The sequence below is a fragment of the Apis florea genome, unplaced genomic scaffold (assembly GCF_048593485.1).
Source record: "Apis florea isolate Af1SG1 unplaced genomic scaffold, ASM4859348v1 contig_3068_pilon, whole genome shotgun sequence".
Taxonomy (NCBI): domain Eukaryota; kingdom Metazoa; phylum Arthropoda; class Insecta; order Hymenoptera; family Apidae; genus Apis; species Apis florea.
This window is the reverse complement of record NW_028256700.1, coordinates 653758-680000: the sequence shown is the minus strand read 5'-3', so window position 1 is coordinate 680000 and position 26243 is coordinate 653758. Positions and strand designations below refer to the sequence as shown.

General features: G+C 40.1%; 1 protein-coding gene across 8 annotated transcripts in view; it reads right to left on the bottom strand.

Moving 5' to 3' along the window:
* Positions 1–26041, bottom strand: part of ttk (zinc finger and BTB domain-containing protein ttk) — a 46328-nt gene extending 20287 nt beyond the window's left edge. For 5 of the 8 annotated variants that reach the window (XR_015292111.1, XR_015292112.1, XM_086908246.1 and 2 more), the window contains exons 1-4: positions 25646–26041; positions 12933–13322; positions 12011–12758; positions 9236–9295 (exon numbers count right to left, since the gene is read on the bottom strand). Coding sequence is in view for 6 of the 8 variants with exons in the window: in XM_086908246.1 (XP_086764372.1) it covers positions 9236–9295; positions 12011–12758; positions 12933–13151 (1027 nt within the window). In the remaining 2 variants the exon portion in view is untranslated. Of the gene's footprint in view, positions 1–3437; positions 4388–9235; positions 9296–12010; positions 12759–12932; positions 13323–24072; positions 24320–24403; positions 24679–25645 lie in introns of those variants that run through there. The other 3 variants (XM_086908247.1, XM_086908243.1, XM_086908244.1) reach the window with 3 other exon arrangements.
* Between the last annotated feature and the right edge of the window lie 202 nt (positions 26042–26243).

Sequence of the window (26243 nt, the reverse complement as noted above, 5' to 3'; positions counted from 1 at the left end):
ACGGTCCATTACGATCCGAAGAAATCACCGAATATATCCGTGTGTATATATATATATTTTTATTTTTTTTATTTTTTCTTTTTTTTTTTCTCCTTTATAGATTTGCTTCCCTCCCCATCGTTTTTTCCTTATTATATATATATATTTTTTTTTTAATTTTACTTTTACCTACTCCTCTAAAATCATTGCTGCCTGCCTAACTAAATAATTATAATTCTCTCTATATTCCTAAAAAGTACGCGCAAATTTTTTCTCGCGCCCGGAGGCGAAATAATACGTACGATCTCGCACGCGATCGATTCCCCCCCCCTCCCCCCCACCCCCGCCCCCGAATTATATATCTTCCTTACAACTAAAAATTTTCCATATCTTTGCAACGCTAGATATCCTCTTGAACAACGAACGAACAACACTGGTCAATCGTGGGCGACATTATCGGGCGACACGGCGAAAGATCACGTGTCCCCTTTTCTTTCTCTCTCTTTCCTTCCATTTCTTTTCCTTCCTTCTCTTTTTCCTTCTTCCTTTCCCGTTTGTTCCATCTCCTTGAAACAATCCCACGCATTTAAAAATAACAACGAAGGTCTCCGTTTTACGATTATTAATTAATCAATTAATTAATAGTAGCAGTAATAATAATATTTATAATTATAATTATATATTATATAGCCTCTAGTCGTCTAAATGTCTATGCCCAACTAGTGAAAAAATTTGTATATAAATCGTTTTCGCTTCCTCTCCGATTCATCAGTGTTCCGTTCACGATACTTAACAACTCGATCTGTGAACGAATATCCGACTAGAGAGGATTCGACAAAGTGTAAAGTGCAAAATATAGTAAGCTACAATCGTATTTTAGTGCTGTCTCTCACGACTAAGCCTATATACCATCACTGTAGCCGTATCCCTTTTGAACAGTATAATCGATAATCGACTCGACTGTATATTGGCGCGTGTAAATACGCTATAATATAATAATAGTCTTCGAGAAAAAAAAAAAAAAAAAAAAAAAAAAAAAGAAAATGATTTATATTTTAACTTTCTTTCCTCTTCTTCTTCTTTTTCTTTTCTTTTTCTTCTTCTTTTTTTTTTATTTCTTCTTCTTCTTCTTCTTCTTCTTCTTCTTCTTCTTCCTCCTCCTCCTCCTACTCCTCTTCCTTAACTCTCTTTTCTTTTTAGCATGATCTCTCTGAACGATTGAATTCATTGAAAATGATGTTTCAGATAGACTGCGTAAAAAACTCGTAACAAATAGGACAAGGATATATTTTTTAACAACGATTATTTCTATGACCCTGGACACACGAACACATCCTTGCCCTACGTTATTTAGAATTTAAATATTTACAAAAAAGAGAATCCTACTAGATCGTAACACGATTTTCATTGATTATCAATTCACGTAACAAATTTATAATATAAATCGTTCCAATAAACGCATAAACTTTTGCTTTGCCTCGGAACAATAATTATATTAGAATAGATTTAAACATCCACGATTCGTTCCTAGTTGAAACAAGAAATAAACGAACGTATTGTTACTCATTATTGCGGGTAACGATAAAATATTCATGCTTTCTCTAATATAATATATATAATATACAGAATATATAGAATATATAGCAGTAAAACTGTGGTCCAGTTGTACTGGCTAAGCACAAATTATTCTTATATCTTATTTCTCCTTGTTTCTTTCTTTCCTTTCTTTCTTTTTTTCCTTCCTTCCTTCCTTTTTTTTTTGTTTTTTTTTTTTTTTTTTTTTTTATGTTTTGTTCAATAGAGTACGGTACAGTACGATATGGCGTTAAGTTACTACTAAAGTGCCTTCAGTCTATCCAATGTCAGTACTATCTTGTATTTGGTGTCGTTAAAACCGTCCCTCTGCAGTCTTTCAAGAATTGCATGTCCCGTTCCGTTAATTTCCCCATTTAACTATCTCCATCTCTTTCCATTGGCCTAACCGCGGACTTTTCTCCACCTTGGCTCCCTCTATTACGCTACTATAGAACTTCGAATCAGGCTCGACAGCTCGACAACACACGGCTCAACGGCTCAACAACATGGCGAACGGTCATCGTACATATATATTGCATTTACTCAGTCTACGTGGTTCCCTTATTTATATTGTGTGTGCATGTACCGCCGTTTTTTTTTTCTTTTTCTTTTTTTTTTTTTATGTATATATATATACATATGTATGTTTATATATATATATATATGTAATATGATATATATATATATACTTCGTAATAAACGTTATGTATGCATATTTCCTCCGATGCTACATGCGACACGTTTGATTCTCTCCGTAATATAATAGTCACACAATAGTAAATATATTTTCTTTGTTGATTTGGACTCACGTTCCTTCTGCGATTGCTTTGCTTATTACTTTTTTTTCTTTTTTTTTCTTTCTTTCTTTCTTCATCTTTCTTCTTTGATCGATCCCGTCGTCGCAGAACTACTAGTTGAGACGACTAACGAGTACACCGGTTCAATCATATATATATATATATATATATGTATGTATGTGGATATATGTATATATATATATATATATAAACTCTTTGTACGCGCAATATTCTTTCTTTCTTTCTTACTTTTTTTTTTCTTTTTCTTTTTTTTTTCTTTTTCTTTTCATTTGTATAACATCCGCGACTCCCTTAAAGGGAAGGAACGCGGTAAAGCTCGTTTCGTTTGTAACTTAATGCCCGTTGCGTGTTACGCGCACGAAAAAAAAAATGTATTCCTCTTTTTCGGAGAAAGGAAGCTTTCGGTTCACGAAACAGGACGAGAGTACATACAGACCCAGCCGGTTTCGTCCGAAAGAGTCACAATTTTCGAACGAATCGAAAGAAAACTACAGTAGTATTACATATTGATTCATATATATATATATGTATATATGTATATATATATATATATATATAAAATACCACGAATAGGAGGTATTCTGCATTCGATTTGCAATATTTGATTTCACTAGCTGCTACATTTAATATCATGTATATCCCTCGATTTAAAAAATTCATTTTGTTTCCTGTTGCTGATTCCATTCGAAATGGAAAAAATTGTTTTGAGCTGCAACAGACGTGGTCCACGATTAATATATTTCTCCATTCCCAGTTATGGGAACAATGTTTTATACATATATATATATATAATTCTTTTTTCGAATTCCACTTTTTTCGTTTTCGTGCCCTGTATTTCTCGCTTATCGAACGTCAAGTGTATAAAAAAGAACAAATTTATAACTATCTACGTATGTTAACAATGATTTATCCATCGACGAGGTAATCCTTTTTTTCGACAATTTTATCCCCTTTGCATCTTATCAACGCGACTACCACCACTACTAACTACTATTGCTACTATTACTACTATTTCGTTCTCTCCTCGTTCGTTCGAAACGTTGCAACTTTTCTTCTCGTACTTCCTTCTTCTTTTTTTTTTTTTTTTTTTTTTTTTAATTTATTTACAGCCATGGGTTTTTTATGCACGACTCGCATCTTCCTTGAGCTTTTTCTCAACACTCTCCGCTCTTCCTCGCGCAACATTCCCCGGCTCTCGCCACGACGGAGAAATCGATCAACGATTTATGCTCGACGCTTTGTATCAATTGATTGCACGCGACAACGATGCGAGCAACGGCTCCAGGAACGGTAGGAGAAGCGTCGTCGGTAATTTGTATTATTATTATTATTATTATTATTATTATTATATTATTTCTCGAGAGGCAGAAAACGAAGGGAAAGAGCCAGGGAACGTAGGCTGAGAAGGGCCGTGGTTGCGGTGGTGGTGGTGTTGCACGCGGGAAGAGCGGTCTACCGTTGTTGGCCCATGCTACCGCCGCCGCTGCTGCTAAGACTCATGTGCGGCTTAAGGCTGTGTATGATCTTAACGTGGGCGACCATGTTATCTTTCCGCGTGAATTCCTTAAAACAAACCGGGCACGGATAGTACTTGACGTTAGGCTTGTGCGAGGTGACGTAGTGCCGGCAGAAGTTGCTGATGTGTGTGTAGGTACGATGGCATACGGTGCACCGGTACACGTCGCCCTCTTTCACGCAGAAGTCCCGTACAGAGCCTTCCGTTCTCTCGTTCTCCACCTTGAACGATCCCTCGAAGTCGCTCTGGCTGATCTCCGACTCGCCGGCGACCAGATTAAATATGGCACTGCTCAAATTCTCTTTCGACACCTTTTGCTCCGACTCGGAGTCGGAATATTGTTGCGAGTCCTCCATCGACGCGGTTGCAGCCGACGATGACGACTGTGTCTTCCCTTGAAGCGACGAAGCGCTGTACTCCTTGCGAAAGCAACGCTCGAAGTTGATGCGAATGTGAGTCGGTGACTGGGAGCCACCGCCACTCGACGTCTCCTCCGAGTCTGAAACGAACAAATCTCTCTCCCTTAAACAGTTCTCCACGCCTTAAATTTATCGTATGTACAACACTTATTATTAACTATGTTGTGTAATTATAATACATATATATATATATATGCATATATACATATACATACATATATATATATATATATTCAAACTTAAGTATGCAATCAGGCAATTATTATATATTATAATAATACGTATTTCTATATTTGTGGGGGGAAGCAAGAGGAAGGGTAGAGCCAGCAAAAAAGAGTCACCGTGTTCGAACCGGCTGTCCGTCAACTCTGTCCCATGTTAAGTGTTTTATGCCGCACCCGCTTTTCCGTGTGCGTCCCCACCCCTCTGTGTTCGTCGTCATTCCCTCTTCAGATTCTTTCTTTCGCTCTCACGCACGCTTTCGCTACTTTGCTCGCTGCTTGATCGCGGCTTTGCCTCGATCCCGTACGGCTAGCTGCGAAGAGGACCGTTACGGTCTCGTTTTGCCATACCATTTCAAGAGCATTTCAGCGACTCAACGATGCCTCTCTCTTTCTTTCTTTCTTTCTTTCTTCCTTCCTTTCTTTCTTTCTTCCAAATGGATGTGCACCGTACACGCGCTCAAACGTTCACGCGAGGCACAAACACACGCCCACACGAGCGCACACACTCGCTCTCTATCTCTCTCTTTCACGCACACCCTTTCGCTCGCAGTCTCGCACCATTTAACTCGTCCTTTTTTTCTCTTTCTCTCTCCGTCTCTCGTTCACCTGGACTCGCTCTCGTGTCTATTCGGCTACCATCCAAAGATATGTTAATGTGTACGTATGCATACACACACACGCGCGCGCGCACACGCATACATACAGGCACAGAGAAACACACGATCACTCAAGCAAGAGAGGAACGGTTAGACGAAATTAATTAACAATTTGTTCAGTTCATATTGAAGAAGAAAAAAAAAGAAGAAGAAGAAGAAGAAGAAGAAACCATCCCCACCCCTTTTTATTTATTTATTTATTTATTTATATATATATATATCTTTAATTCGTCCGTGCGTCCCGTCAGTCTGAACCGTAAAAAATATATATAACCGCAAATATTATCCATTTCTCTATGGGTAGACGATCCATCGAGATCGAGGACGAAGCTCGAGAAGAAGCAAAACGATTTTTCTCTTCTTCGATGTATTATTAATTTATATTATATTATACTTTGTTATTATTTAATCCGCTTTCGGCTTCGCTTTATATACATCAGATTCTTTTTACATCCGATTTTTTTCTCTTATATTTATATATAGATTCTGGAAGATTTTCGGAACGGTTTCATTATATATATACATGTATATATATATATATATATTTTATTTTTTTTTTTTAAATTTTTATGTTTTGATATATACGTTATGCACGTATATATATATTTTTTTTTATATATATATTTTTCGAGCGGCTGGCCTCCCCTAGTTCCCTCGCTTCCCCCGCGCAAAGGTAATCTCTCAGAGATCGAATGGTGACTCAGATAATCTCAACTCACCTGCGCAAAGAGAACAAAGCAACACGTTTCACGGTCACTACCGAACGATCATCATGTTCGACATCATCTTCGAAGCACTTTGTCACGCGCGCGCGTGCGTGCGTACGTTAATAAATAATTATTATCTTTTTCTTTTTTCTTTCTCATTTCTTTCTCTCTCTCTCTCTCTCTCTCTCTCTCTTTCTTTTCTCTTTCTTTCGCTCTCTCTTTCGCTCTCTCTTTCTCGATACCATTTCTTCTTCTTTTTTTCCACTGATCTCTCAATCTTTTTCTCTCTTTCTCTCTCGCTTTCTCTCTTTCACTCTGTCAATCTTTCTCTGTACAATCTCTCTCTCTCTCTCTCTCTCTCTCGCTCTTTCTTTTACGCTTATAATTCATCCCTTTCTCTCTCTTTCTTCCCGTTCTATCATATTCCATCCATGGTTCTCTCCATTTTCTCTCCATTTTTCTTTTCCTTTCCTTTTTCCTTTCTCAATTTTTCTTTTCCCCCTCCGGTTTCCGGTTTTCCCTCGAATTTCCCTCGAATTTATTCTCCGTGTGTGTGTGTGTGTGTTTTTCCTTTTTTCTTTTTCTTTTTCTTTTTCTTTTTTTTTTTTTTTGCATCTCCTCCTCCTCGTCGTCGTTATCGTGACAAAAATCGAGCAGGCAATAATCGAGAAGAACGCAAATAGAAGGCGGAAGCGATAACCTGCCGACGTTCGTTGTCCGTTTTTAAAAAAAAAAAAAAGTTACGCACGCTTCGTATTTTTTCTTTCCTTCCTTTCTTCCTTCCTTCCATCCTTTCTTCCTTCCTTCCTTCCTTCCTTCCTTCCTTCCTTCTTTTCTATTTCGCAAATCGGTGAATATAGTATGTTACATCCATTTCACCGCGGTCTGTCACTCCGGCGCAAAACGCATGATAAATTTTTTTTTTTTTTTTGCGTTTCATGTAACTTTCCTTACAACGTGAACGAACGTGAAAAAAAAAAAGTAAACCAGCGTTTTAAATAAAAATCAAGAAAAAAAAAAGTAAGCACCGCTAAAAGCTGGCTCCACCCCCTCCTTTTACCAAGTGGCCAATGGCAGCGAAGCGTTTCTCATTCGTGCGGGGATATATATATATATATATATTATTGAAATATACATATACGAACACGTGCATATTTATACGTTACATATATATATATATAAATATAAAAAAATATATACATATATATATATATATATATATATTTCGTACGTATATGATTTCGTGCATATATGTATACGTAATATGTATAAATTAGGATCGAAAGGGGTAAGTAGTAAAAGTGACAGTAAATAGAAATATAAGTATATAAATATATACATATATATATATATATATATATATATATTTTTATATATATATATGTAAGTTTAGAGAGACGAGTGTGAAGGACGAGCGTAATAAGAAGAAGGAACGAGGCGCTGCGCATTGGCCGAGCGTAAATTACAATGGGTATGTATATTTTATATGTATATATAAATACATATATCCCTTAACGACAATCGGTGGGTGGTAGGTTAGATTTTTTGGAGGCTACAGCATTCAAAAGGGAATATATCTTGTGTGTTTGTTTTTTGCACTTTTTTTTTTTTTTTTTTTTTTTTTTTTTTTTCTAATATTTTTTCCGCTCGAACGTCTCGTCGTTTCGAGAGGAGCATATACACGAACGCCTGTATGCGCTCAACGAGACGACGGCTTCCTTTCTCTCTCGTACACTCTGTTTCTTTTTTTTTTTTTTTTTTTTTTTGTAAATATATGTATATGTGTATATGCATATATATACATATTTTCTGACATTTTTTTTTTTTTTTTTTTTTTTTTTTTGTTTTCTATTTCGAGTTGTCACAGGTCAACACGCGTGACTCAAGTAGAGGTCTCGTTTTCTAAAGCCCGTAAAACACGGTGCGCATCGTGTCTCGGATATGTTTCGCCTACATACGGCAGTAACAACAGTGCCGAAAAAAATTCGTTTCAGATTGCACGAAAAAAAGGAAACGGTTACACTATTATTCTTATTAGTACTGTTTCTTTTTTTTTTTTTTTTTTTTTTTTTTTTTTTTTTTTTTTTTCCGGTACTTCTAACAGGCCGACTTTTTAGAAACCCGTATATGATACAATATATGAAGCTTCTGGGAGCCTCTATTCACCTGCTCCCAAGCAGCAAATAGCACATATATTTTTTTTTTTTTTTTTTTTTTTTAACCATTAATACTCTCTGCGAAATTTGTTGACCTTAATTTCATATAAGGATGCTAACTCAGGCGATATCCTCGAGTTAACATCTTAACGAATAACGACTCGTCAACAAATTCATCGACTCGAGTTTCGACATGTGTATTTAATTTTTTTTTTTTTTTTTTTTTTTTTTTTCTGTTTTAGTGTACTTGAGTGTCTACGATCGAAAATAACCTCCCCGGAAATATTGCTGCGATACTGCGTTCGCAATTAATTCGCAGTCGCGCAACGATGAGCAAGGTGTAAAATTAACGGTTGAAAATTCTGAAAAATTAAATTCATTAGCACATCGTAAAGCAAAGTTTTTGTAGTATCTTTTTTTTTTTTTTTTTTAAATATATTGTTCGGATCTGTAAAAAACGAGTGATAGGTAAACATGTGATGATACATGATATACTAAAGAATTAAAATACAATGCCACCTTAAGGAAATATAAATGGAACGTTGAAACATTTTCGATAAATGAAAATTTTACAAATTTGTGAAATATTAACTGAAAAAAAATCACCTTAAAAATATCGGTCAATTATATTATTATTCATCTAAAATTATAAAAATATTCATTCACATCGCTTACGTATCAGTGTTTTAACACAAATTCAACTTAATTTCGTTATACTAATCAATATATGTTGCTCTGAATATTCACAGTAATAATAAAGATAGTAAAAATACATTTTAAATTATCGATGTACATATATATATAAATATTATTATTTAGAATTCATCAGGTGGAATAATGGAATTTTACGGATACACGATAACAAAAAATTATCTTTTAATTTTAACATAGATAAGCGTAATTAGTATCATTTCCAAATAAAACTGTATTATCGAAATCGATATCGTTTCGTTCGTATCGATTAATCAAATAAATTTGTTAAATAAGATCAAGCTGAAGTACTTTTTTTCTTTCTTTTTCTTTTTTTTTTTTAATCAAAAATTATTAAAAAAAAAAACAATTCGATTAAAAATTATTAAAAAAAAAAAAAATCTGGTTGTTGTTACTTCGATTATTCACGTTATTACGAGCAAAAGGATGGCGCGCAAACCGTTAATCGTGTAAGCCGATAATCGTATTCCTTACCTTGCTTGAAACCTTCGCTCCCTTGTCTACTGTGCGGCCGCGCGAACGTCTCATCGGAGGCTACTCAACAATACAGAACAAAGATTCGTGATCAGATCAACCATCGTCGAATATGTCAAAAAAAAAAAAAAAAAAAAAAAGTTCTTTAACAACTAAACTAAAAAAACAAAACAAGCAAACATCTACTATCCTCCTTATCATCGAAACATTCTACTCCAAAACGGCTTTTTAAGGAGGGCAGTAATAGTAGCAGATTCGTTCGCTGCTGAAAAGAAGTCTCGCACATCGAATCGTATAGTAATTCTCCGGAATTATGAATTAGATACATGTACAAGTCCATCCCAAATCAGATCGGACTTCCCTTCAAACAGACTTGTTTCCATCAGCCAACTATCGCTAGTCGTACGATCTGATGAATAACTCTTTCCCTACTATATCGGGCGACTATAATCTCCATAAGATGCCATCGAGGTACTACGAGCGATTATAGTCTCCATAAGATGCGATCGAAGTACTAGCAGTGACTATAATCTCCATAAGATGCCAACGAGATACTATGGACGATTATAGTCGCTCTATATAAAATACCATCGAAGTATTATGGACGACTATAGTCTCCATAAGATACCACCGAGATTACTATGAGCGATTATACTCTCCATAAGATGCCACCGAGGTATTATGGGCGACTATAGTCTCCATAAGATGCCATCGAGATACTATGGACGATTATAGTCTCCATAAGATGCCACCGAGATTACTATGAGCGATTATACTCTCTATAAGATGCCACCGAGGTATTATGGGCGACTATAGTCTCCATAAGATGCCATCGAAGTACTAGCAATGACTACAATCTCCATAAGATGCCGTCGAAGTACTATGGACGATTATAGTCGCTTTATATAAAATACTACCGAAGTACTATGGATGATTATAGTTTCCATAAGATGCCACCGAGGTACTACAGCGACTATAATCTCCATAAGATAGCACTAAGGTACTATAAAATGTCATCGAGGTACTATGGGCGACTATAATCTCCATAGGATGCCATCGAGGTACTATGAGCGATTATACTCTCCATAAGATGCCACCGAGGTATTATGGGCGACTATACTCTCCATAAGATGCCACCGAGGTATTATGGGCGACTATAGTCTTCATAAGATGCCATCGAAGTATTAGGAGTGACTATAATCTCCATAAGATGCCGTCGAAGTACTATGGACGATTATAGTCGCTCTATATAAAATACTACCGAAGCACTATGGACGACTATAGTTTCCATAAAATGCCATCGAAGTACTAGGAGTGACTATAATCTCCATAAGATGCCGTCGAAGTACTATGGACAATTATAGTCGCTCTATATAAAATACTACCGAAGCACTATGGACGACTATAGTTTCCATAAGATGTCATCGAGGTACTACAGCGACTATAATCTCCATAAGATAGCACTAAGGTACTATAAAATATCATCGAGGTACTATGGGCGACTATAATCTCCATAGGATGCCATCGAGGTACTATGAGCGATTATACTCTCCATAAGATGTCAACGAGATACTATGGACGATTATAGTCGCTTTATATAAAATATTACCGAAGTACCATGGACGATTATAGTTTCCATAAGATGCCACCGAGCGATTATAATCTCCATAAGATAGCACTAAGGTACTATAGTCTCCATAAAATGTCATCGAGGTATTATGGGCCACTATAATCTCAATAGGATGCCATCGAGGTACTATGAGCGATTATAGTCTCCATAAGATGCGATCGAAGTACTAGCGGTGACTATAATCTCCATAAGATGCCAACGAAGTACTATGAGCGATAATAGTCTTCACAAGATGCCACCGAGGTATTAGGAGTGACTATAATCTCCATAAGATGCCGTCGAAGTACTATGGACGATTATAGTCGCTCTATATAAAATATTACCGAAGTACTATGGACGATTATAGTTTCCATAAGATGCCACCGAGGTACTATAACGACTATAATTTCCATAAGATAGCACTGAGGTACTATAATCTCCATAAAATGTCATCGAGGTATTACGGGAGACTATAATCTCCACAAGATGCGAACGAGGTGCTATGGACGATTATAGTCGCTCTATATAAAATACTATCGAAGTACTACGGGCGACTATAGTCTCCATAAGATCCCACGGAAGTACTATGGCGACTATAATCTCCATAAAATAGCACTGAGATACTATGGACAATTATAGTCGCTCTATATAAAATATCATCAAAGTACTACGGACGATTATAGTCTCCATAAGATACCACCGAGACACATATATAATTTTCATTAAATGCCAACGAGATATTATGATCGACTATAATCGCTTTCACATAAGATCCCATCGAGGTACTAGGGCGACTATAGTCTCCATAAAATGCAACCGAGGTACTACGGGCGTCTCCACAAAATGTCACGGGCGACTCTGCACAAAATGTCACCGAGCTACTACGACCGACTATGGTCGGGTCTGCATAAGATGCCGTGTGTCGATCGGAGTTATCGCGCATCGAGTATCTTTCTCTGGAAACGTAGCATCGATATTTCGTTTTTATCGTCAATTTTTTTTCGATAAACACCTCGGTCGAAACAACTCGGTTCCCAGCGAGGCGTGAACGATGCTCCTTCTCGAGCATCGTGTGCACATTTTTGGCGGAGAAGTCGCCCGTTAAGAAAGGGTTAAAAAAAAAAAAAAAGAAGAAGAAAGAAAGAAAAAAAGGGGGGGGAATTTACCTTGGGCAGAGGTGCTAGGCGTAGGTTCAGGTTCCCGTTTCACGCGAGGTGTCAGCGACTCAGGTGTGTCAGTACCATTTTCCGTTGGCTCGTCCTTTCTCGCGGACGACAAGGAGGAGGAGGTGGCCGGGAGGCCGGTCGACGCCGAGTTCCCGACGTTATTGCTTCCCACGTTGTTACCATTATTGCCCGCGTTCCCGGAATTTCTACCATTGTTCCCTGCCCCCTCGCTCTGAAAGTCGATACTCATCTTCATCTCCATCATCTCGGGCGAGCCCTGGACGAGGTCAGCCCCCGAGCAAGACTGCAGCTCCTGGCCGGAGAGCTCGCTGATCGGTGTGTCGGACGAGCCGCTCAGCTTCCTCGGCCTTCCCCTCTTCCTCTTTGGCGCGGATAAGGCCGAGCCGAGGAGCGGATGGCTCGACATGTGGTGCATCCTCTTCTGGGACACGTGGTGGTGGGGCCCGATTTGGTTTATTCTGTGTAGATTCGGCGGCGGTGGGGGTACTGTGTTCTGATTGCCAAGCAGCGAGGAGGTGATGCTGGGCAAGTCGCACTTGTCCTCGTTCACCTCGGTCAGGCCCTTTATCCTCAGAGATTCCGCGACTCTCAGGAAGGCGGTCAGCCTGTCCTGGTCGACGCTCACCTCTCCTCGATACATGAAATCCAAAAGGCTTCGCATGTCCACGTAGGGGACATCTTTCAGAATGACTATCGGATGCTTGTCGGGGTGGCCAACGAAAAGGGCCTGCGAAAAGTAAGCAGGAAGAGGGGAAAAAAAAAAAAAAAAAGAAAGAAAGGAAAGATTAGTATAAATTATATACAGTATATACATATGGGGAAAGGGAAGGAAGGAATAATTAATATTGTTAATAATCGTTAATTTCCTCGGATGAATACGATCGCGGATGGACGCGCTTACCTGAAAGTAAGGGCTACACGCCGACAGCACCATCTTATGTGCCCTGAGTAGCTGACCCTCGACGGCCAGTGTAACGTCGACGAACGACTCGTCATGGAGTAGTTGGTCGAAAACGGAGAGTAGATTACTTTGATGATTATTCCAACGCAGACAAAACCTCTGCGACGCCATCGCTTCGCTTCTCAGATCCGCCAAGTTACCGTTAATGTCCGCTAACATCAGATCTAGTGTTGATCTTTTTATTGGTATTGCTGGTGCCGCCTCGTCGTCGCTTCTTCTCGCCTTCCTCGACGAAGCCGCTTGCTCTTCTTGCTCGTGCTCCTGCTCGTACTCGTGCTCGTGCTCTTTTCTTCATCGGCCACAATTTATCATATCCTTCCTTCTCGTGATCTACGCCATAATAAAAAAAGGGAAAAAAAAAAAAAAATTAAACCAATTAACCGACCGCAGAGGATAAATAATAATGAAAAAAATAAAAAGAAACATTTGTGCATGTATCGTTGGTTCAATTTATTCAGAATCGTTAAATCGATATCGATTTAAGATCTAGAGGATTAATGATATCAGAAGGAAATGTACGATGGATGATAAACAGTTCGCTATTTTTTTCCTACGCTGCGTGCCTTAAAAGGCGAATAAAAAAAAAAAAAGAAAAAGTTTCATTCGTAAGAAAGATTTCGTAGGAAAATCGTATGAGAAAGGAAATCTCTCGAGTATAATTTGTTGAAAAAAAAAAAAAAAAAAAAAAAGAAAAAAGAAAAAAAACATCATATATATCCTGAATAATTCATTTGAACGATATTCGAACACGTTCCTACAAAAAGTGATTCACGTTAAATATATGAATCACTGTACAAATTACTAATCCACTTCTCGTGATTAACGTGCGCGGAAACGACAGGCCGATATCTGCATCCCGAGAGAATTCTTACATGGAAAATTTCTTAAAAATACGATCCTATCCGACTCCTCTAACCGTTCCACGTATATAAAATTATATATATATATACATATAGTACAATACATAGGATAACGCTTGAATACATAATCGTCCATATAAGCTCGCGAGACGATACGCAAGAAGTATGAACGTGGGTGTACGACCCTGGAGGACGTAGGTTGGGCGAATAGGCGACTCGCTTGCTTCGTGCCTTTTATGTAATTCTCCCCTCACCCCTTCACCAGGCCAATCACGGTCACGTACGCAACGTTTGTTTCGACGAGACCGCAAAGATGCGACAGAAATGACTTTCCTCGGTCGGTACGAAGGGCGGTTGCTCGATGGCGTTGCGCGCGATCGTTGGTAACACGAACGGTTGGAAACAGGTACCCGCCGAATCGAGCGTCGCCCACGATTCAGGAGAGAAACGGGCCAACCGAAGATCGAAGAAGTAACGCTTATCGAGACCGTTGGCCTCCTCGATTACATTATTTCTACGACGAGGTTCGATATACCGTTCCATCGAATTAGAGGGAATCGATGTCGTGTGCGATTGGTAAGAAAACGAGGAAAAGAGAAAAAAAAAAAGAAAAAAAGAAATCGAAGGAAAAAGATGCGTGCAAAAAAACGTAGCACGCAATCGTAACGCAGATAGCATAAATTATTCCTTTATACGTTTTTTTCCCCTTCCCTCCCCTCCTCCCCCCTGTTGAAAATTCTCGACGTATCGACGACATCATCCCCGTGACACGCGATGAAAATATTAACAGATCATCGCGCATTATTTACCGTTAAAAATTCTTTCGAGACGGAGAAGGCGAGACGAAATTCGCGTGGAAGGAACGGAGAAACCGGGAGGAAGCGGGGAAGGAAGTGAATTTTCAACGAATGATACGGAGGAGAGCGGAGGCGAAGAGAAGAAAAGAGAGAGGATCCTGCCTCCGCCTCCTCACGGTTCTCGCAACTATACAACGTGGAGAAGAGGTCGACGGGTCGGCCGAGAGAATCAATAGTATTTTCTACGCATTCGGATCGATACCGGGTTCCGTTGCTTTCGCGCGCAAATCTCGATATACGAGTGTATATGTACACGTATATATGTGTATATATATATATATATATATATATATATACGTTCCTATGTACGCGATATGCAGCGTATACCTATAGCGCGCGCGCGCACACACACACACACACACACATACATTGTACGTGTATTCATCGCGAACGTTGTTGTATTCTTGTATATTCGGTATAAATACGCGGGATACCGATGCACAACCTTGCACGACCTTGTTAATACCTTGAATGAATGGTTTTCACGGTGAATGGCACGTCATCAGCATGGTGCAGCATGGTCACACAGCAATGTGATACATTGAGAACGATCGCGATCGAAGATTTCTGAAACGTCGTGGCGCGCGAGTTTCGATACGTAGTCGCCTCCCTTCGTCTTTCGACATCGACTCGACTCAACCTCGACTTCCCGATAAATGGATTACGTAACGAAATCGTGCAAACTCTCGGCCGTTTTATTAAACCGGCCGTAGAAAAGTGGAAGTCGCGGCGCGATCAACGCAGCCATGGAAATCACGATGGTATTTATCGATCTCCCCGCGTCCTTCGACCCTTTTCCCACACACACGCACACACGCGCCACTCTCACCTTCTCTCGTTCGTTAAAAACCGAAAACAGAGGGGGAAAGAGTCGGTTTCGTATAACGATTGCGTCATACGCGGTAAACGCGGGGAAAAAAAAAAAGGAAAAAGACGAGGATAGACTGCGGTAAAAGTACGTTGTAATCACTGAACACGTTCCGTCTATTCCAAAACAAATTTTGACCCGTAATGACGAGAATGGTTTTAGAGATAGAGTTTACACGGAAAGAGAAATCGAGAAATTTGTCGAGAAGTTGTACGAAGTAATACTCGTGTTTACTCTGTCGAAGAATTATCTAACGTGATTACGTCAAAAATTATTGAATCAGCTGTAATAAGTTAATTCTTCCGTAGATATTATTAATAATCTGTTTGATAATAACTCGAGGAATATTTTCGATCGATAGTTTCGATCGAGACGAAATACTATAGATATCGCGAAACACGAAAGATTAGCAAACTTCTAGCTATTCAATGAACCGTGCATGAAAGTCGATCGAAGAAGGAAACGAGACGAGAGGGGATTGAACGCAAATGAAGACCGTGACAGTGTACACAATTGCGTTCCTCGAAAGGTGCACATACAACCAGCATCGAACCACCTCTCTTAGTTATATTTGTTTAGTCGCGCAGACACACGGATCGGATCGTGTTCGACCAGTTTTCGAGCGAACACGAAAAAACCTGACGCTTCTATACACAGGGTCGTCGCGTTAACGAAACGAAATATAAAAGTGGTCTCTTTCTTTCTAAATTGGCAATCGAAACGTCATCCTCGATCCTCGAATACTATTCAGGTTATCATACAACGGCCGGCTGTGGAAAATACGCTTCGTGTCTCTATTTAAGCAATGAACACTCTTCGCGGTATAATTAAGCCGTTAATTACTTCCTATCCTCCCGTATCATTCTCATTCTCATTAAAGGCGATATCATGATGTTCTAACGTGTGGAAGAGCGGTCTCTAACGCCGATTAACGAACGTGTGTTTCGCTCTAATAACGGGAAATCGAGAAATTCGTTGAATAGGAAGCACGAAAGCGAATCGTTGGGGGATCCAACGATCACCGTACACAACACCATTCGTTCGATCACGCGTGCGATCGTGCAACACGCGGACGATAAAACTCGATTAAACGATATTTACGACTTCTCTCTATCGAATCGAGTTGCACGACAAAGAGACTCTACGACGCGAATATAGTTTTGTCTCTCTATACCATTGAAACATTTTCATTCGATAGATAACGTTCGAACGAACGTTACGACGACGATTACGAATCGACGAAATGTTGCACAATAATAAATTACCAGCAAAGAGAAGCGGAGAAAAGATGGGAAGAGCGCACTCTGTTATCGCAATACGAACTTCGTTCCGTTATATTTCCCTTAACCATCACGGTCACCACCATCATTATCGACATCGTCACACCACTTCGAATTCTTATTTCGTCCGACGTCATCGTCGTAACCGACGATCCTATTGTTCCTAGTTTACACGCCTGTATGTATATTCATCGTACATAACTACAAAGCCGTACATAACTAAGCCGGACAAAAACATTTGCGTACTTGTATCGCGTTGCTACGACTAGTCGCACGGATACGCACACATTTATCCGCAGAGTACGTCCCTAGGAAACGGGGAGTTGATTTCGTCTCTTTCCAACACGTTTCGGTTTGACCCCGAAAACGACCGAGTTTCCTCAGAAACGACCGTCGCAACGACGACGAAAAGAATACGTCCGTGTATATCTTGTTACAAACGAAGGAGAAGACAGGACGGGACAAAGAGGATTCGAGGGCTTGTTGCGCGCGCAACGGAACACTTCACGGCACGCGTGCCTGATCGTAATTTGTGTTGTAAACAGTACAAGATGTGGGCCATCATCGATGACACCGCGAGATGTTGCGTTCTACACACGTTGCCGATCTATGCGCGCGCATGCGCACTCTAGCACGCGCACGAACACTAGTATAACCGGTAGCGCGACGACTAATCGAATCTACGCGCACATACGTGTTGTAACTACGAAACACTAACGTACACACTCGTGCACGCACTGCCTGTTGCTCACGCACGTGCGTGGCTGCACCGTGTTCGTATGCGTGTCACGCACACGGCTGCGCTACATTCTCGCGTTTGTGACGCGCACACGTCCTTAAACCGAGGATACATGTATGCGTTCGTACGTGAGTGTACGCGACTCGCTCCTCTCATGGCCACGCATTGCGTAATCAGCACCAGCGGCAGAGTCACGCCGAGGTACAAAACGAACGACAAAGCGCGGCAAATACCGCTGCGTTTCGAGAGCCTGAAATCCTCGCTCGTCCTCCCTGTCTCGCTCAGTTTCTCGAACTGTCTCTCTCTCTCTCTCTCTCTCTCTCTTTCTCTCTTCCCTATATACCATTCTCGCTCTTTCTCTCTCTCTCTCTCTCTCCTTCCTTCTTTCTCTCTCCACCCTGCCCCCGTCGCTCTTTCTCTGTTTGTTCCTCTGCTTATGTGCCTTCCCCTTGTTGGCTGGCCTGTGCCTCCTACCTTTTACTGTTTCGACGCTTCCGCGTATAGAGGATACGGGTATACGTACTCACACGTTGCATGCACGCCTCCTAAGCCGGAGTTGGTAGTTGTGTTCTTTACTAGGCATTCTGGGATCCATTAATAGCGTTTAAAGACGATAGTTTTTATCCTAGGATTATTCTTGCCGCGAATCAACCGAGAGATACGTATCGATAGAGAAGAACATTCCGCTGAGTCATCGCTCAAGGATGTACGTGTCAGTCGACAAAATCGTTTCTTCGCAAAGAATCTACGGGCTGGTCACGCCGTCGTGCAACGTCGTCACGCTGGCGAATATTTTTCCGTTTTTCTCGGCCGCACGCGAAATCAAGCACGACCGTAATAATGCCCCTGCCCCTACCCTTCCTCTCCCCCTCTCTTCCTCTCTCTCTCTCTCTCGCCACCACTTCGAACCGATTCCCGAGGGCCGTCCTCGCCAATGCTAGATATTTCTGCCAAGTTTCAATCGTGAACGTGATTTTACATTTGGAATTTTGTCATATTCTCGAGCGTGATAAGAAAATTCTGAGAAACGGGGCACGAAGAAATAAATGGAATGGGAGGGAGGGAGGGAGAGAGATAGATAGATAGATAGAGAGGGAAAAAGGGAGCAAATAGGAACATCCGGAGGCGTTAGTCGGTCTAGAATAAGGGTTGCTTCATCGATCGACCGAATTTTAACGGTGGATCGAGGTCGAAGCTGGTCGAGTGTGCAACCAAGAAACGAACGAAATGGCTAGATAAACGGATAAAAAGGAATAGGAAAAGGTTCAAGTTCCGTTTGACGGAGGGGAAGCGAGATGATAACCGATTCCGTAGAATCGAACGAAGAAGGAGAAAAGAAATCGGCGGAATGTTAGCTGGCACATCCCTTCGGGCATCGACAATGGAGGGGGAAGAAAGAAAGAGAGAGATAGAGAGAGAAAAAAACAGAGCGAGTGACTAGGTTGGGCTTACAATAATCAATATCTGTAGCGACGAAATAAACGCTCGAAGCGAATCGAGAGTCCCGGCGCGGCTGCTCGACCGATAGAGAGGGAAGCTAGAGAGAGCGATTTAGGGTAACCTTTCTGACGAGCGAGATTTTCCTCAAGCGGTGGTGTGATATAATTCGGGAGTGTATCAAATCGAGTGAGGCTAGCCGAGTGCACACACTCGGATATCTGTCCCTTGTCGCACCTCCTCTTACTGGGGGAGTGCCAGGATGTGCTTGGAACGATGAACGCGCTCACAGTTCACACATTCCCGAGCACACATAGTTGTGTGCTTGCGTGTATGTGTATGCGCGCGCGCGCGCGCGCGTGTGTGAGTGTGCGAGCGTGTTCATGAGGCACGCGTACACGCGTGATAGTTTGTCGGCATCGAGGCACAGGTACAGCTCATTCCGTTAGGTTGTAGTGGAAGCACCAGGTACGAAGTTAACGGAGAATTTTGCGGCAAAGGGGAAGAGGGATTGGCTACCGAAGAACGTGTCCCACATTTTAGAGCCTTCGTGGAGAAATACTCGCAAACATTTCTGATTCGTTCGTTCAATCGCCCAACGAGCTGACACCGCATACACCTCGTTTTCGGGTTTGTTTCACTTCGAGGGAATGGAAAGTCACTAGTTTTATTGCATATTCGGAGAGATTTGCCTTGCACGTAGCGAAAATAATTAATGGTTGCTATAGACTGTAAATGCATGTATACACGGGAAAATTATGCATAAATAAATTCAAAATTGTTCAATGTAATGTAATGCGATTTTATTTACATAATGCGAAGCTGAAAAATATTGAAAGCGTCGGCTTAATTCGAAATGTTACGAACGAATGTCGTATAAAATTTATAATTGGTAATTATAGAAGAGATTGTTTCCGTGTTCAATTTACGAAATGAACAATTGGAATTAACGATTGTTAAACGTTTTTTCCAACGTCGAGTCGAAAAACATCGTCAACCCTAAAAGAATATCGTACGCTCCATCGTCACAGGATTCCGAGACGTTGAATCTCATCTCTGAAGAGCTTGCTCTTTTGCCCCTCTCAGACATGTGACCACCACAGGCACGGATCGAACGTACACAGACACGTCTGAGCCACTCTCACGCACTCACGCATGCACTCACAGACTGGTCGGCCATCTTTCTTTCTGTTAGCCTGCACCCCACCCCTCCTACCCGCCATCGCGCCCTCCTACACCTCCTCAACCTCGTACCTACCCCTCTCTGACGCTCCTCGCCCTCACGACCACCACCCTTCCGCCGACAACGACGACGGCCGACCTCGCTGCGCGCATTGGCGTCCACCCTACATTTTTTCACAGTCGAACGTTCTCGATTCTCAAAACTTTCCTAAACATCATCATCTTCGTACGCTTAAAGATCTTTGTGAATAATCATAGGAAAATATCACGATACAAAGTTAAATAACGAGACACTTGACGATGGAAAAAAATTGAAGAAAAAAAAAAAAAATTACAACCGATAATAGAGAATGACGAAGATACTTAGAAAAACCACGACGAATCAAACGTTGACGCAAACGTTGTGATATTAACGTTTCTTCTTTATCCATTTTTAATGGATAACTTCCCTCTAATGAATATTGTATGCTAATGAAACGCGTGTTTCTTTTTTTTGGAAAATATATATATATATATATATATATATATATATATATATATTCGATCCTGTAGCGCACTGTGTAGTTTTTCAGCGATTTCCTACGCAACGTTCCGTTCCCATAGAGCGATTAAATCTATGCACCGTTGCCGACCCTTCGTTAAACACGATCGCCCCTCGATGCGCATTGCTGCGGCGATCACCCCTCTGTTTTCACTAAATTCTTTTTTCCCCAGTTCCGATAAAAAATTCACTCCATTTCGGATAATATTTCGCGGTATAAAGAAGTGACCTTCCCTAGTTTTAGCGATAACAATTACCATTTTTATACATATCAATGCCACGAATATCATTGTATCGTAACGTTATGCTATTAATAAATTGTAATTCATATTACAGCAATTATAGTTGCAAATCATTATAATTAATAACTTCAATAACTACTGATTTACAATTCATTGAATTTTACTTTTTTTTTTTTATTTTAATAAGACTATTTAAATGTAGATAACATTGCTTAATGCGCAAGCATTACTTATCGATAAAAACTGAACTATCGTGAGAAAGAAGAAAATCGTTTGATTAGATCCATAGTGCCACTGTTAAAGGATTGACTAATAATTTGCTTGTAACTCGTTATTCAGTTGCGACCTCAGTTTTTCAAGTAAGCAGTCACAAGAAACGTGGCAACCTCGGTTGACGTACAGTGTCGTGCAAATGTATTACGTACCACCACGATACTAGACACAGGTGTAACTAGGGCGCGAAGCTGAACACCCATTTCGCGATATAGTTGCATGGTGTTATGAAAACAGGTGTAGGTATACTCGATTCCTACTCTCCAACGTCCAGTTTAGACACGGACAGGCCTGTTGTTGACACACCATCCCCGGTGAATCATTCCAAGGATAAAAGAGATTCAAACAAAAGAATAAGGAGAAAATAAAATCCATCCAAACATTACCCTCGGAATCTGTTATTGCAGAGCATTGTCGAGTAATCGACCCTTTATAAATAACGTGTCATATAACGAGGAACAATGGTATATGCAGAGGGTGAAGTATTATTCATCACTATTTGACTAAATCATGTAGCAAAAATGATGTCATCAGGTTAAAATGATAAACACATAGAACTGAACTCTTTGTACCTATTTTTTTTTTTAAATGTTTACTACCATTTGTCTCTCTTTGTCGATTAGACGAAGAACAGAATAAAAACGACTCGTTTAAAATACATTATCCTAATGTCCCTGAAAAATAACGTCGCCATTGTTCTCCAGAAAGATTTAGGATCCTTGAGTAATTAACGAAACTACGAATGTGTCACACTATTATCTGCATGAAAATCAAAACTGCAACGAGTTGGCAAAAGTGCAAACTACTGTCAGAGTCCGACATTCTTGTAATGGATATATCCTGACGACCACGCAGTCGTAATCCACACACGTAATAAAAGGAACAACGGTTGGGGAGTACAGGGAGAGGCAGCACGTTGCACAGTCATCACCGTTACACGAATGCGCATGCGCACACAGATCGTATATAATTTTTAACCATAAAATAGAAATTGGCAACTTCTATTTCTATTTCAATGAAAGAAATCTTTAAAATTATCTTATCTTAAAATTATCAACAATTTGAAAAATATAAAATATAACGTGAACACATACTTTTCTAGGAGATTTTATTTCGATGTATTCTAACCAATCATAAATAGAAATTAACAAGTTGCACCACGCCTTAAAAATTTTTTACTCGATTGAAAATCGAATCTTTTCTTTTTTGGTTTTTAATTAAATATTAGAAGATAATTTTCTAATTATTAAAAAGTTTCTTACTTTTCGTTATGAATAAATATATATTGACTTAACCTTTCGATGACTACATAATGAATTGTAATAGTAGAAATCTATATTATCGACTAACATCTAGATGCGCGGGAAGTTTGAATAAAAGAAGACCAAATTACATCACTCATCTATTCATCACAAGTTAACAAATGATACTTGTCGCATTAATAAATTACCAAATTATTAACATCACAAAAGATCGTTCCTATATATATATATATATATACAACTATTTACTGGAACCCTTTCTATATCATGCATACGACCACCATCACCACTATAATCGATGCTTCAACCCTTCGCGGGTACCATGATAAAATCGTCACGCTACTTTAATCAGGAACCCGCAGGAAGTTCTGTGTAAGTTCTCATCGAAACACGTGGGTATGAATATGTTGAGCTTCAGTGCACAAACGGACACTTGTCGCTTATGTGCAGGTTATATTATTTCTCTTCAAATGTTTCCGTGATTCACAATGTAATTTTTCCATACGACGTTATGATAATAAATATTTTTGAAAAAATTTATTAATTTCATCAATTCCTTAAAATAAATTAATTATCAATTCCTAAATAATATATAATTCCTAAATATTATATATATATATATAAAATAAAGTATAAAAAACATATCAATATATAATATAATTTTTCATCTAGATAAATATATCGTTAAAGAACACATGGACAGTATAAGATATGTATTGCGAAGTGATATAATTTTGCGATAATTTTTTAAGAAAAGAAAAAATTTTTTTAACAAATCATATAAAAAGAAAACTTCATAGTTAACGTAACACATGTATCAACAGATAAGAAACTATTCAAAATGGAGAAATATAAAGCAGTAAATACACCACGTGTCCAACCACGTGGTTGTTAGATTATTTCACTTGGCGGGAGGTAGATAGATGAACGTATTTTTTTCAAACTTCTTCATGTGTATCTAAAGAACGTTATAACCTATTAAAAGATTTTCTTACAAGAATTTAAATTATTAATTTATTACAACAAAAATTTATATTATAAGAAAGATATTATGAATTCTATATATATTAGAAAAAAAGCTATAAAAAAAATTATACAACATAATTTTGTAAGCTAGGTACAATCTTTGTTCAAGTATGTCTATATCTCAAAGATAACAACGAATCCCTGTTCGAGATAACTTGGTTCGACGACTAACGGTAAATGTGCACTTTGAATTCTTACACGATATATAAGGAATTCAAAGATTTTAATAAAAATAACTGCGAAATTAAAAATTATTGAAAAATAAAATTATTTTTAAAAGACATAAAAGAGTTCAAATCACGTATAAACAGTTAAAAAAAAAAATATTAAATCACCCACGAATTTAAAAATACGAAAATATATTCTACTTTTAAAAGCAGATCTTGTTACGAATTTTTATGATTTTTCGTACAACTTTCCACAAAAGTGATAAAAATACATGGAAACAAATTGTAAAGTTAAAAGTGGAACGATATGCACGTTATAAATGTATCACAATTATATACAACGCACCTGTAATACGCTGAAATATGTGTATGTCACCATCTACTCCACTTTCATCCACAAACTTACTCAATCACAAGACCTTCTTTTATCGATTACAAACATTTTGCACAATCAAGCACCGTTTTCTTATTCCTTTCTATTTTTTTTATCCACCCCGATGTAGCACAAGTTACATAATTTTCCACTACAATATAGGAACGAAGAGATTAATTAACGAGCGCGTGGTGACACTGCCGACCGAAAGGCACGTTCTGACACGTGCTTCAACTCGAGGCTGTGGCACTGATCCGATCTCGCGCGTTTACAGAGACAAGTAAGGTATGTGTATACAACTCACCTGTTATGGTACGAGGTAAAGATCGCAATGTAAGTCGAAGGCTATATTAGCCAAATAAGAAAATACAATATAGACAGGGGAAAATCACGAAGAGGAAATGAACACGATCGACAGTAACAATGACGCTCCCTCATGAGGGAAGCAACTGCAGAGGCATACTGGGGAACAAGCGGCTCAATGAACACAACAAGGGGGAGGATGGTCGGCGGATGGACGAACGAACGAACGAACGACTCGACTCGAGTCGAGTCAGCCTCGACACCCCGGGGCGTATCGGCGCCTATGGGCAGCGCCATACCCGACCGCGACACACGTTCAAGAGAGAAAAAGATAGAGAGGGGGAAAAGAGCGAGAGAGACGAAATACACGAGGAAGACAGAGTGATTCCAAGAGACGAGGGAAGGAGGAGGGAGGGAAGATTTACGCAACCCTCTCTCGCCGAGCGAAAATCCACGTCGAGAGGCACGCTGTCGTCGATGTGTCGATAAGCCACGTAGTATCCTCCTCCTTATGCGTGCTTCATTTTTTTTTTCTATGTTTTTCCAAGAAACTGTGAAACTAACCTCTCTCTTTTTACCCCGAGAACATTTCCTTTTTCTGTTACTCTTATTGGTTAACCCTTTCTACGTACACATACACGCACACATACACGCGCGCGCGCACGCGCACACACACACACATACAGGCACAATATCGCACTATGGCGTGCGCATACACACGCACAAAGAACGCACACATACACAATTATGAGCGTATAAACATACGAAGCACTGGCAAATATTCTTGATTCGAATTTACACCACACACAGCAGTAACTAGTATGACGATGATGACAACGAGGACGGCGATGACGACGGTGACGACGACGACAACGACGACGACAATAACAATGACGACGATCACACTACACGAATAGTGAAACTAAAGAAACGAGGGAAGAATAGAGCAAGAGAGCGAAAGGTGAAAGATAGGCGCACAAATAAAGAGGGAGAAAGCGTTGAGAAAGTATGAGAGAGAAAGAGGCGTCCTCTTCTCCGCACTAGTAATATTGATTCGTAGGGTAGGCACGATGGCAACGACCCTACCTGGTTTGACGAAACGAGCTCGAAGCGCACGGTACATTTTTCAGCTTATCGACACCGCCCGGTTTTTCCCGATGACACCCGAGTTCCGGAACAGCTCGATTCTATTTAATACACGGTACGTTGGAAAATTGACACTATTGGCACCACGTCGACTTACCTTGGCATCCTGGGATGCGGTTGATTCGACGACGGGGTGAGAGCCTCTCCACCGAGGACGTGCGACTTGGCCCGTGCAGCGCTAGGACGCCATGTCATCAAGTCGAGGCGCGGACTCGGGGCAAATCGCGCATATACACACCGATAGAGAGAGAGGCGCACGAACACCACGTAGCTGACCAACCCGGTGCCTGCCGTGCTGGGAATTCCTGCTGCGCCACCGAACGGCCGTCACGGAACCTCGCCTACGCCCGCCTAGCGCCACGACCGTGCTTTCCGTTCGTGGTACCCTTCACCGCTTTGCAACGCTCGCGACACCCGCCCGTTTGCGCGCCCTCGTTCAACCGAACCACCGAAGTCGAGCCGCGCACAACCTCCCGCAATCCTACCACCGCCACCTACCCAATAGTCCCCACTACACCCTTCACCCTCTCTTTATATCCCCCCCACCTTCTCACCCTCCTCGTCACGCACTCCTTCCTTCCCTCACTCCCCAACACCCTCTACTCCCTCGCGCCATCCTGCGCGTTTCGTCCTTCTCGTTTCTCCCTCTCTCGCACTCACACTTTTGTAGTTTCTCTTTCTCTCTATCTGTTTTC